This window comes from Notolepis coatsorum (genome assembly GCF_963971535.1).
Source record: "Notolepis coatsorum genome assembly, chromosome: 1".
NCBI lineage: Eukaryota > Metazoa > Chordata > Actinopteri > Aulopiformes > Paralepididae > Notolepis > Notolepis coatsorum.
Window position 1 is genome coordinate 37477826 of NC_140165.1, and position 14539 is coordinate 37492364.

Below are 14539 nucleotides of genomic sequence, written 5' to 3' on the forward strand. Positions count from 1 at the left end.
CTCCCATCCCAATGTTAGTTGTTATGCCAATTCCCAATCCCCTTCCTGGTTGCTGCGCACTTACCCCCCACAGTCGGTCTGGGAGAGTGGAGGCTATCACGTGCTTCCTCCGACACACGTCTAGTCAATCAACCGCTTCTTTTCACCTGGCAGCGCGGACTCTCACTGAGAGCGTGTAACGTGTGGAAGGATCACACTACCGCCCTTAGATCCTATCCGCGCTTAGCAGGCGCCCCGACCGAACTGTAGAAGTCGCTGTTTACAACGACCCGGACCCACCCCGCCAGCTTCTCCAACCCTCTAATACTGCCAATTGTATTAGTGTGAACGGCCAGCCAAGCTGGTGACAACCCCGGAGCTGTGAGCTGGATTCGAACAGGCGAATCCAGCGTCTCCGGGGTTGGTGACGAACGCAATCTCCGCTACGCCACCTGACCGCCCTCTTGAACGGCCTTTCTAAGGTTTCTCTCCTCCTGTGCCTGCGGTGCTTTTTTCCTATTGCTAGGTTTTTTGTGAGTTTTTCCTTACCTTTGCTGGTGTATGTCTGTATGATGTTTCTTCTTGACTTGTCTTATGCCCCCCTAACGATTTTGCAGAGTTGTCACCTTAGTGCATGAAAAGATTGCATCACGTTCAAGGTCATAAAAAACTTAATTTGTAATATTTCGTTTCAATTCTTTTTTTATGAATACCACTATGAACCTAACTCAACATATCTATCAAAGATTCCAAATATTACTGTTTGTAGGGTTATGGTTATGGTTAGGGTTAGGGTTGGGGTTAGGGTTAGGGTTAAGGTTAGGGTTGGTGTTAGGGTTAGGGTTGGGGTTAGGGTTAGGTTAGGGGACTGTTGAGCAAGTGTTGGGGTGGGCACGGGCACAGGGATGAGATTTTACCTTCTCCTAATCTTTCTGTCTGGGTAACCCTAACCCTAACCCTAACCCTAACCCTAATGGCAAGAAATAAACCACTATGGACGGTTTGAAAGCTAATATTGTTAATTTTTTTTTTTTTTATTATTGCAAAACAAAAATTATTAAAAGTCAGTACTCAACACATAATCATAATGAAACTAACAGACAAGGTGGCTAAAATGACATGCAAGTACAGAACAGAAAACAAAAAAAAAGTCTATAATAATATTTTAACGTATAGTGTATATCCAACGAAATTACCAATTATACAAATGCCGTATACAGGATATACCCCTAATACCTATTTTCTAAAACCCTACACACATATAACTTTTGTCTTAAAGGGTTTCAAAATCTAATCTTTTCAAATTCTGTGAATATATGGAAAATAAGCAAACGGACACAATTTCATGACATAATAATCAACACAGCCATCGTTGTACACAGAAACACAAAAAATATAGGCAAAAAACACAAAATAGTCGCTAAGGGGGCAGAAGAGTTAAAGAAGACTTGTCCAGCCCATGGGGACATTAACTTGTGATTGGCGGCTTTACAAATACATTTGATTTGATTCGTAATAGTTTCTGAGGATGTCATAACTGACTACTGTTATTGATACTGAACATCATTTAGCACCAGATAATGCACAAAGGTACCTTGCAAAGGTGGACTGGTTTCTCATTCTGTTTCTCATTCAATATGTAAAAATGTTGCTGTTGATGCGGACATAGTCATTATAATTGACAGCCAGATTACAGGTCCTTTTAACTAGACTCAATCTTTCTCTCTGGTACACTAATACCCTTTCTCCTCATTGTCTGCACCATGATCATAATCCTATCACTGAATCTTTGTCTCATATTCTGAATGGTTGTTATGTGTGAAGGGAATGCACATTGCAGGGCATGGCAGAATTGTTGAGTTATTAGGACAAAATGCCAGATGCTCCATCTTCTGTTAAAATGTACAAACACTCTTGCGTTTCAACTACTACAGTATGTTCAAACTGTGCAATACTGAATATGATGTATTTTTAAATGTTACAGCGAATGCACCAGATGTTGTTGTTGTTGATGAGGACAGTAGAGAAGAGGTCGCCATTTTAGATGTAGGATGTACTTTTGATTACAGTCTGGAAGAGGCATTTCTTACCAAGGTTTTAAAGTACCAACTGCTCAAGGATGCTATTACACAGCTTGGGGTACTGATGTAAATTGCTGGTGTTTATAATTTGGAATTGTGAGGGGGGTGCAGGTGGCAGGAATGTCCAAACCAAGAGCGAAGGCGTTGCCACAATTCTGCTCTATATCTGTGATAATTGGCATCACATTTGGTGGAGACGCTGCTTCCTGTATCCATAGACTCTGACTGGATGCATGTGTTGATTTCAGATTCAAAAGGTTTGCGCATCTATTGTCTGTGTTAAAGGATCTTTGTCTAAATGTAGGTGTTTCATTGCATCATATAACGTTGGGTTTCGCTCATTCACTTCTATTCGGCTGGCGTGAATAAACATAACCACCCTCTGCACTGGTTAAAACAAGTCCTCTCGCCTGGAGTTGTTCTGGGTGCACGTTCTCTGCTCTGAACGTTAACTTGGATTGGAGCCTTTCGAACACATGATTGATTGATTGATTTTTATTTGTCTCGAACATAAAAACATAAAACAAGTTTAAAAAACAAAAAGGTAAATAGTCAAAGACTATTTCCATACAATAAGTGTTCGAGAAGGAACAGGGGGAAGTAAAACAACTTATCAAGCCCTGCCCCTTCCTTACAATATTTGACATTATAATTTAATAAGAATAAAAATAATATAACAAATAATTAAAAATAAAATAAAAGTACAGTTTTTTATATATCCAAATATCCAAATGAGAAAAAATAATAGGGTCACATTACTGCTCAAGCTCCTCTCTCTTATATGTGTCCATAAGTGCTTGTTTATAGCTACCTTTAAATGTATTGATATTTTTGCTCAATTTTATATTCGCATCCAGACCAGGCCTTTCGAACACATGGAAGTAATAGGCATGAAGAATATAGGCTACACAATTATAATAATAATAATTATTATTATATACAAAATAGCGTTGCTTTTTATTTCAGATCACATAACACAGCAATTGGAATATAAACAATAGGCTTAAACTAAACCAAAAAAAAAACTAGCTGTAATGCGGTGATCAGCTTGACTTGCAGTGGGAACAGCGTGATTGCGTTACTGCGGTAACTGCAGCAGCTCTACTTACCGTAGTTACTATGCTTCATATAACATGCTTTCTATGCTTCCTATTAGCCTTCATATGCTTCCTAACATCCTCCCTATGCTTGCTAACATGCTTCCCATGTTTCCTATCACCCTATAGCATTAGCATGCTAATAACTAATTGGAGAGCGGTCAGTGTGTCCGTTGAGTCAGTGTGTTTGTCTGTGTGTTAGCATTTGCACGCTAGCTAATAACTATATATCTTTTCAGAAGTATTCTGTTGCTATTGGCGCCTGTTTATTTCCTGCCAGCAATTGTAATATTAAGTCTTTACAGAGAGCGTCCAAGTCAGTGTTTTTGTGTGTTTGTCTGTGTGTTTGTCTGTCTGCCTGGTGGAGATTTGCGGTCTATTTCTGCGCACGTTTCTAGTTTTCTTATCTTGTTGTTTTGTGTTTTCACAGGAGTTTGTGGATGTGGCCCCTGCTCAGAGGAACTGGAAGGGGATCGCCATCTCTCTGCTGGTCATAGTGGCAGTGTGTTCTCTCATCTGTATGTCTGTGCTCGTACTCACCCCTGGTAGGTATTATTGACTGATTGATTGATTGATTGATTGATTGAGTGATTGACTGGCAGACAGACTATTGGATGTGATCCAGACTATACAGATTGAAATACTATATACACTTACAAGCATACAGCACTGGAACGATCAGGATAACACAATTATGCATGTGCATTTAATTAACTTAATTGAGTGGAAAAATAGGCTATAATACAATCCCAACAGCGAGAGAGACAGATCTGCACCCGGTCTGAATAGTTCACATGGCAAGATAATGTTAGAGAGGCTTAAATAAAAGTCTACAACTGTAGGCTAAATGGTAGTTCCTCCTCCAGTGGCCCATGAATGGGTTATGCGACACATTTGTATTCATAAAGGGACAATGTCAACACTGCTGACACATCGGGAGATAAGGCCGTCTGCTTGCAACAAATTCAGACCGTTCAGAATACATATGAAAAGGGTAAAATAAAAAAAGATAAAACACATTTGCATAGATAGGACAAAAACACGGGGGGGGGGAAAGAGAAATAAACTGAACAAAGAAAGAGAGATCAAATGAAAAACAGTTACATACTGAGGTAGGGAGGTTTGTGATCATGTTTTTAAATTGTCCATATAGGCTAGTAGGGTATTGATTTTCAGCGTGAGTTGAAGATCATTTCAGGAAGCTGGTGCATCAAAGCAGAAGGCGGACGTACCAAGTTCAGACTAGTTAGACCAAGTTAGACGATGGTCGCTATTACTGTATGTGCAAAGCTACGTTTGCTACAGTATTTGTCGATATGAGAAATATTCAATCAAAAATGTTTGGTGCTTATTACTGGATTTTGTAATCTTGTGAAGTCACAAGAGAACAGTACTATGATGCCTTTCCAACGTTTCGCCTATACTCTAGTCTACAGTACCACTCCACAGAGCGGAGACATTCTCTTTCAAAAGTGGTTACTAGTGGTTTCAGGCAGCTATGTTGGAAGAGAGACAACGACACAAACATTCCGTGGACGGCGTCTCTTGTAAAATGCGGTGAAGCAGTGAATCAAGACGAATTGATAAACCCATTGATGAGTTTGGCACAAGTGATCCAATTTGTTTCCCGCGTACCGGTATCTGATCTGGTTGTGTCGTTCCCAGCGGAGATCCCAGGCAGCAGTAGGTCGGCCCTGACCATATCTGACCTCTTCAAACCTGAGTTCCGCGTACACTATCTCGACGCCAGCTGGATCAGCGGTGAGTACCAGGAGCGCGTTTTTTATTCTAACATGGTGGGTGGTGCAGTGGCACTGTGGTTAGCGCTACTGCCTCACTGCAAGAAGGTCCTGCATTTGAACCCTGGTGAGAGGCCTTTCTGTGTGGAGTTTGCATGATCCAGTTTCCTCCCACACATCAGTACCACACCAGCAACCAACTAACGTTAGCTAGCTTAGCTAGCAACGTCCCGGTGATGTGGCAGTCCTTACATCAACATTTTCCTTTGTCGGCTACTTTTAGCTGCTCTTGTGCAATTTATATCTTTCCCCCCTCGAAAAGCTTGAATATGTGTGGTCCATGCTCAAACTATTGACATGCTAGGGTTACCAACCAGTTAAGTTTTACCAATGCAGGAGGGTAATGGCTAGAAGGCTTCCACATTACAGCCAGCTGCGTTACATTGTGGACTCCTCACATGACCCACCTGACCCCCTCAGATTACATGAACACTGTGACGTCACTTTGTGGGAGGGCGTAAGGGGCATGCAATTCCAGGCTCTTGGCAGAAACACTATGCATTTTTTACATTTTAAAAACATTTACACCTCAAGATGCATTGCTGCAGTATATTATACATTTACTCAACATGAAATCACATCACATGGTCACCCCTGAACCTCATGGGCCAAATGGTAAATTAACTGCATTTATATAGCACTTCTATCCAAAGTGCTTTACAATGTATGCCTCACATTCACCCATTCACTCACACATTCACACACCAACGGCGGAGGCGACCATGCAACGTGCCCAACCTGCTCACTGGGAGAAATTATTAGGGGTTAAGTGTTTCACTCAAGGACACTTCGACTCACTGCTGAGAGGAGGCGGAATCAGAATGGGAACCTTTTGATTACCAGACCGCTCTACAGTAATAGCCCACGTAGACTAGTGGCGGGGCTTGTATCCTATTTTAACATTTTCATACCTAGAAATACTTTATAACAGCCATCATGACATATCAATTTGGAAAACGATACATACCGGTAATGATGTTTTCAAAACGACAGTTGACATGTAACTGAAGATTTACTTGTGACAGTTGACTCCGCCATGCACCAAAAAAAGTGTCTCTTTAAGGGCTCTCTGACACAGGGACACAGGTGGCAATGGTAAAAGCAGTAGAAGAGGGTGGCAAGATGTTAGAAGCCAGATAAACTAAGTAATGACTGTCTAGAGGGGTGGCCAACCCGCGGCTCGCGAGGCGCATGCAGCTCTTTGCCCGTCAATGTGTCGCTCTTTAACACATTAACTGCCACGCAGTTTGCCCCTCTCATACCACTCTCTGCCACCACTCTAAGCCTATGGAGATGTTCATCTTCTTTGCAGGGCTATAACTTTTTAAATTGTATTGCTAAATTGACATTACTATGGCCCATTCAACATCGATTATCTATCGTTCAGGATGTAGGAACGTTATACTTTTTCATTCATAGATTCATACGAAAATACCGTCTGGAATATAAACATGTTTTTATCGTTTTCTGCAGTAATTCCTAGAACGTGAGTTATAGGCATAAACGCATATATAGATTATCAACTGCCGTTTGTTGCCGATACACGCTATATAAAAAATGTCAACTGTACATGAACCTAAACGTTATGACTCATCATGCGCGGATGAACGGGGGGGAGGGGGGTCGTTTATAATTCCGTGATCGTCAGTAAATGCTTTATGTAGTATGGGTGATATATTGATCAGAGCAGTTTGCATTAATAATAATAAACAATCACGCTGAAAGTAACGTTACTGTCCTCTTACCGTTCGCCGCTGAGACTGGAGGAAAAAGATCCCACTTATTTGACGGAGATCGACTTGATCCATTTCCGGTTTGTATGGCGAAATAAACGCCCAAATCATATCGATTATTGAGTTATGGCAGCAATCCATATACACGGATGTGTGTCTAGAGTCCCGCAACAATATGTGCCTGCCGGACGCATTTCCCAGATGCACGGAGATCACCAGAGATCCATTTCCGGTTGTAACTCGCCCGATCATCCACCAGGCGACGGTATTGAAGCGTTGCACGGTTGTGCCGAGTCCCACTGTCTCAGCCGAGGCTGGGTGAGGGAATTATGAATACCATGGCGAAAAAATGAAATATGATCTCAATAACGTCGTACGCCGTGGAATGGCGGAATTCGCATGACCTTGAAACCCGCCGTAAGCCGTTTTTGGCGGTGGATGTGTTAATCCATTGATAAAATAAATAAATTATTAATAATTATTTTTTTAAATTGTTTTGTTATTCATTCCATAAGAACGTAGAATAAACATTTATAGATTTTTTTTTTTAATGGTCCATTTTCATGTTCTTGGTATCTGATTCTAGGGACATGGATCTCAGGGAATGTATTCCCAGTGTCAGAAATATTGTGTCTGTTACTAGGCTTGAGTAAATTGTAATGAACCAAAGGAGAATATCAATTCTATATATATATTTTTTTGTATCTTTGATTGTGAATAACACCATGCTAAAATGTACCAGACCTGAACAATCTAAGCAAATTAATAAAGGGAAGATGATTAAACAGATGGTTTTGTATACAGTACTGAATTCTGCCATCCGGACGCATGCAATTTGATATCAGGCATATAAATGACCTTAATATGGCCAAGTCGCACATCGGGCCAAATCTCCCCTTTCCAATGGCAGAGTTCAATCTGGATTTAGTATCACCAGGTGTGATTCACAAACCGTGAGTACAGTTACTTTTTTATAATGTAAATCTCTCCACCATTTTTCATCAGATTGCAATGCCGTTTTTTGCTAGACGTTCACAGAAAGGTAGAGAAACTAACTGTGTTCTGTTTTATGGCAATAACATTCAGGTTTGTGGGAGATAATCCAGAAAAATAAGAGAAATCAAAAAGTTTATCCAGAAGTCAGATGATTGACATGGGCTGGCGTGAGCTGAGTGTAGTTTTTCAGAATTCGAAAGCCCATCGAAAGCCCTGGGTCTCTTCCTTCAAAAGACTACACTCACTTTTGTCTGTGCTCACTTTTGGCATATGCGCCGGTTTCCGACTCAATGCCCTGATATTTCTATAATCTTATATTTCACTAATAACAGTTCAAATCATTGGTAAACAAACGTAATGCTGAAAATATACAAGTTGACTGCTGTTCTGACATGGTTAGGGTCTTTACTCTTGGCTACATTTGAAAAGAAAACGCAATGCAACATTAATTCATACATTCTGTAGAGATGGATTTATGGCGTGATGTTATTTGTGGTCCAGTACCGGACCCAGGAGCGTAGCTGGGGGGGGGGGGGGTAGCTTAGGATGATTCCAAGGGCCCAGCACTGGGGGGGGGGGGGCCCAATTTTTTTTGTTTTTTATTAGACATCACTCAGGTGTATTATTGATGCTCTCATTGATACTATGTTTGTTTCTGAAGTGTGTGTGTGTGTGTGTGTGTGTGTGTGTGTGTGTGTGTGTGTGTGTGTGTGTGTGTGTGTGTGTGTGTGTGTGTGTGTGTGTGTGTGTGTGTGTGTGTGTGTGTGTGTGTGTGTGTGTGTGTGTGTGTGTGTGTGTGTGTGTGTGTGTGTGTGTGTGTGTGTGTGTGTGTGTGTGTGTGTGTGTGTGAGATATATATAGAGAGAGGGGGGGCTTTGGTAGACTATTGCATTGGTCCATTCATTGAAGATGAACGCAATGCGACATCCTTTACTAGGCTCACCCACCAACAGTGCAGGTGCTGAACTGCTGATCCGAATGTATAGGTAAAAACCATATTATGCGTTTTCATCAATAAAAAAAATGTCAATAAAAATACCGCTCGTGCGCCTACGCGCGCTCGCATTCACTGGGGGCCTACAAATACATTCTTTCATGGGGCCCAGAATCTGGAGCTACACCCCTGACCGGACCACTCGGGCTTAAGAGGTTAACCCTTTGAGGCACCAATAAAAAAGACATTAGCAACTTCAGAGGCCAGTGGGTGGGACCTATAAACACATGAAGGGTGCCATGACTGAAAAAAAGGTTGAGAAACGCTGGTATATATGGTGTGGCTCTTTGTGGCACTGGTACCACAGTAATTTTTGTGGCTCTTAGTCTCTGACTGGTTTGCCACCCCTCTAGACAAGAAGCTCTCCCTTGGTAGTGGGTGAACGTGGCTGCCTGTCTGGGTCAATTAGTCTGAGTCAGCACAGGTGTGTCAGCGTTCCTGCTCAGAGCCAATCACCTTGACTCAGAACACGTGCACTGACTATAGAGATTAAAGCCAGAGGGGGCTCTTCTTGTCTAGTATCTACTAGGGATGGGCGTGAGTAATCGACCTGGAATTCTTTATCGGTACCCAACTGTACCTTTTTTGGTACTTAACTCTAAATCTATTTCAGTAATAACTTCTCAATTCCAACATTTATTTAGAACATTTTGCTATTTATTGTTGTAACAAACCACACAAAATCAATTGCATGATCATGTATTATGTTTTTAAATGTTTAAATATCAATATTTCCAAAGACCCAAGAGATGGAACAGTAATATATATATTAGTGGAAAAGGCTCCCTCTTGTCTAGTATATTACACTGTTATACTAAACATGTAAAGGCACCTAAATTTGCTACCAATTGATTTAGCGTGAATCGGTACTCTGTAGTACCGATGTAATTCGGTCGGTACCCAAGCCTAGTCAACAACATGTTGCCCACTTTGCGTAGCATTTATAGACTATTATGGACATGCCATTCCATGAGTGCCGTTGTTATGTCCGTGGTAGCGCACGTGTCCTCGATCTGGGAAAACATGACCTGTGCCCATCCCTAGTATCTACACAGTACAGCCAATGCAGTCTCACAACTCTTATCGACAAATTCTGAAAACTCCACCTGTTTTTCTACCCAGAAGACCACGCTGCTTCTTCGTCAAATTGTGGTTCAATGGTGGTTGGAACACTGCACTTTAGTGCCACCTAGTGGAAAGAGTGATGGTAACTGAACTTGACCTTAACCAGGAAAATATAAAGACTTTCCTGACATACCTATAACAATGATTACATGTTACATCCTCCAGTGCTTAACCCCCGACTCCAGACAGGGATGGAGGGCTGGAGATACAGGAGGAGGAGGCAGTGGAAAGTCACCCACACATCTGATGAATAGCAGTGAATGAGGGGCCCCTTACAGTAATAAATAAATAGATTGTAATAAAATAAATGAATGAAAAAGATATATATGAAATAAAGGAATGACCGTTTATTACAGGGATGGAGTGCTATATGGTGCTGCTGTGTCCTACACAGTGAGAGTAATAGCACTCCACACTGCCCTCTCCCCTGAGGATCCAGGAGTATTTACTCTATGGCCGTATCCAGGGCCGCCTGGGAGAAATGCGAGGCCCCCCCCTCGCATTTTTTTCATACAGTCAACATATTCGTAAATAATAGCGCTGCCCGAGGCTGGGCATGATACAGTCAACATATAGCAAGAGAGAGAGCGAGAGAGAGCTCCCGTTCTACAGTCAATATACAGTGTACAGAGAGAGAGACACATTGGAAAGAAATTGAAATGCTATTTGGCCCTAAACAGAGAGTACACAGTGGCAGAATACCTGAACACTGTGACTGAAGATCCTTGACTAGGTACAGACTCAGCGAGCACAGCCTAGCCATCGAGAAAGGCCGCCATAGGCAGACTGTGTGTGTTAGAAAGAGAGAGAGAGAGAGAGAGAGAGAGCATGTGTGTTAGAGAGAGAGCATGTATGAGAGAGATAAGCAAAGATGACCCCCTAAAGGATATTCAACTTTTAATGAAAGAACAAAACAGAAGGCAACATGAATATACATAGATCCAAAAGGACAAAGATCAACACTTAAATCCAAAGAGAAGAGGGTCTATACCAGAGAAAACAAAGCAGCAAGGAGCCAATGGCCGACAGCTAAAGGCTAGCCAGGTAGGCTACTGACACCAGGCCACACACAGCTTTGGCCAACGGCCCAACGCTACCCAAGCTACACAAACGACCAAGACAATGAATTCACACACAGCACATGTCGTATCTCCAAATGTTGTGAAGTAACATATGTTTTGCCTGGAAAAAAACATCGTTATTAACAAAACATTCGGGAGGGGAAGGAAGGAAGAGTGGGGTAATGTCATGATTTTCATTAATCTTACCTGCACCAAGGAACGCAGGGCGAAAGGCCGCAACACAGGTCTCCACGTTGACGAAAGGCCTCTCGCTGGCGGGACAAAAATAACCCCCTGCTATTCTCACGGCTAATGTCAATGGTCGTAGCACAAGCTAACAGCTAACTCAAGGCTAACTGATAGCATCAAACGGACGTTCCCAGCCGAGCGCAGCCGGCAGCTAACGTCGTAGCTAAACAGCTAACTGGCTAACAGTTAGCTCAACCAGGCTATCGCTAACCATTAGCTAACGCAGAAGCAAGCTATGCGGCTACATACAGGTGCTGACACCAGGCCACACACCGTTAGCTACTAGTAGTACTACAACAGCTAGTCGGCCAGTTTAGCTCCAGAGAGAGAGAGAGAGAGAGAGAGAGATGTCCACGGCGGGAATACAATAGAGTTAATAGAATAGGTTAAAAACTCACCAAACGTCCAAGAGGATGGAGACAACCGCGTGGAGTTGACGAAGTTCATCTGCCAAACGACCATCCTCTTCATCTTGGCTGTATGCGCTGTCTCTAGGTTAGCTAACGCTAGTTAGCCTTTAGCTAAGCTAGCTACTAGCCGACATCATCATGGCTATACCATGACAAGGCTCCGGCCATTTGTCCCGCCAGCGAGAGGCCTTTCGTCAACGTTCCTTGGTGACCGACCGACTGATAATGACCGACCTCTTTCTTCGTCTTGGCTGGCATAACTAAGCATAATAGTCAAAAGCTGCACGCGCGAAATAGTCAAACGCAGCTAACTCACGCCGGCGTACTACACATGATGTAACTTCATGTAAGTAACCACTCCCTTCGTTGAAACCAATAGTATGTCTGCTGCAGAGCCCCAGAGGCTGAGCTCCAATAGTGAGTATGTCTGCAGACCCAGGAACAAGTCAGACACATTCTACAAACGTGTCTAATGTGAAATATATAAGCATATAAGCAAAACTAGATTTTAGGTCTGTGATGAAAAAGGGCCTCGCGGGAAGGGGGGCCTCGCCAAAAAAAAAAAAAATAATAATAATAATAATAATAAATAAAAAATATTTTCTTTTTATTTATTTATTTTTTTTATTTTGCGAGGCCCCCCTTCCCGCGAGGCCCTGTGCGACCGCACTGCTCGCACACCCCCTGAGGCGGCCCTGGCCGTATCCTATAGTGGGAAATGAACATTAGCGACAATAACTTTACTATGGTAGGTAGTAACCCACAAGTCTCTGAGGTCATAAAACAGTTGCCTATGTTTAATTCTAAATTAATATACTGACTATTGGTGCTTAAGTTGTTTAATTTCTACTAATTGTAATTGTAGTAAAAATGACAGAATCATTGCAAGTGGTGTTTTCCATTCAGGGATTAGTGATCATTGCCCTGCTGCATGTATTAGGAACATACCGTACACCAAGGGGAACCTCATCACACATTATAGTTAAACGTTAAAGGAATTTTAATGAACATGCTTTTCTAAATGACCTCTCTTGCATCACTGATATTGAATTAGCTTGTATATATTTCTTTATTATTTTACCAAAATGTGTTCTGTTCTAAATAAACATGCACCTTTTAAGATGATTTGGATGAAAAATAGATCTAGGTTTTCTCCTGAACTATGGACCGTATTCTGTCAACAAAGCTTGGTCCCTTGCTTGACGCACTAAAGAGGCATCCCACTGGGTTTCATTTAGAAAGCTAGAGCTACATCTGATTATTATTTCCAAATGAAGAACATCACTCATTCTTAAACCGAAAGTGTGGTCTCGTACACCTGGATTTGCATACAGAAATGCCCCGCCAGCTCCTTATAAGGGAGAGAGAGGCTAAGCATTGCACTTCGGTTATGGTGACCCTTGTGTGGGAAAATATTCAACAGGTAGCGCAAAAGCAATTTGCGACTGATCAAAATTGTGTGTATTGTTATTATACAGCACAAGTACAATACAATGTACAATACAAAATACGTTTGGCATCTAACCAGAGCACAAATGTAATCATACAATGCACAGGTGATTAAACTGGATATACAATATTCAGTTTCAGTTTACTTTATTTGTTAGAGAGGGACAACGTACATTAAGGAACATTTTATAAAATAGACATACTACTGAGTAATAATGCTCATCAGATGCATGTACAGTACAGAGTTGTAGTTTTAATATGTACAGTGATACTTTATTTTATTTATTTTATTTAACCTTTATTTATCCAGGCAAGCAATTAAGAACAAATTCTTATATACAAAAGCAGCCTGTCCAAAAAGCAAAGGCCTTTTGTGGGAAGGGGGGGTGGGAGGCAGGTATAAAGACCCTATAGACCCTATAAGTCATACTGTAGAACATGACATCTTAGCGTGACATCTTATTTAGGTACAAGGCCACTGAGAAAAAGCAGCATGGGACGAGTTAACATGTGAGGTTAACGTGGTGTGAGGAGAGGAGTGCACGGCGGCTGAAGTGAGAAAGAAATGGGCTCATGTGAAATCAGAGTCCAAAAGAAGATTCAGCAGTCCGATGCTCCAGCGCTCAACTTTGGAACAGGGTTGGTGAGTGTGGTGTGAACCAGGGGGACAGTTATATCTGCAATCTCCTAATAAAACAAGTCATTAGAATAATAGAAGCCTACTACTGTAGCTGTTGCTGGAACAATTCATTACGCGTATATACAGTACGTACTGTACCAATTAGCCATGCATCTCCAGCGCATCTCCTTGCTTGAGGTGCCCACCCACAGATCTGTTCTGTAAGATGTAGGAGTTATGTAGACCTCCTGGGAAGCATGAGACCATGTAGAGCAGGCGGTTCTGGGCGTTGCAGATGATTTGATGGAGTGGTATGGAAACAATATGGAATCTGGGGAGGGTGCCTTGATGGGCACGTGCCTAGGGGTGGGAATCGCCAGAGACCTCACGATACGATACTATCGCGATACTTGCGTCACAATACGATAGTATCACGATACTAAATATATCGCGATACGCTGAGTATTGCAGGCATCTTTTATATTTTCTTTTTACATTTTTGGATCAAATTTTATTTATTACCTTTTTTCAACTGCAAAGTAAAACTTTGTCAACATGTTTTATCTAATAAAATAAAGTTCAGTCTGTTCATCTCACTTCAATCATTTTTATTGCAGAACATGGTATTTTCTCAAGCAGACAGATGTCAACACTGTAATCTGTGTTGCATGTACCTGAAAAACTGAACTGTTTGTATTACAGCCATATTCCAACTTAACTGAATGCACATGTGTGTGTGTGTGTGTGTGTGTGTGTGTGTGTGTGTGTGTGTGTGTGTGTGTGTGTGTGTGTGTGTGTGTGTGTGTGTGTGTGTGTGTGTGTGTGTGTGTGTGTGTGTGTGTGTGTGTGTGTGTGTGTGTGTGTGTGTGTGTGTGTGTGTGTGTGGACTACTGTACTATTACAGGTATTGAAATGAACAATGCAACTTCCTTAAAAAAACGTTTTTT

At 41.8% G+C, this 14539-nt stretch overlaps 1 protein-coding gene across 1 annotated transcript in view; it reads left to right on the top strand.

Moving 5' to 3' along the window:
* Window positions 1–14539, top strand: part of LOC311231311 (inactive dipeptidyl peptidase 10-like) — a gene marked incomplete at both ends in the record, with an annotated part of 312294 nt that overhangs the window by 106271 nt on the left and 191484 nt on the right. The window contains 2 exons of the mRNA XM_084317856.1: window positions 3588–3702; window positions 4823–4918. Coding sequence (XP_084173982.1) covers window positions 3588–3702; window positions 4823–4918 — 211 coding nt within the window. The remainder of the gene's footprint in view (window positions 1–3587; window positions 3703–4822; window positions 4919–14539) is intronic.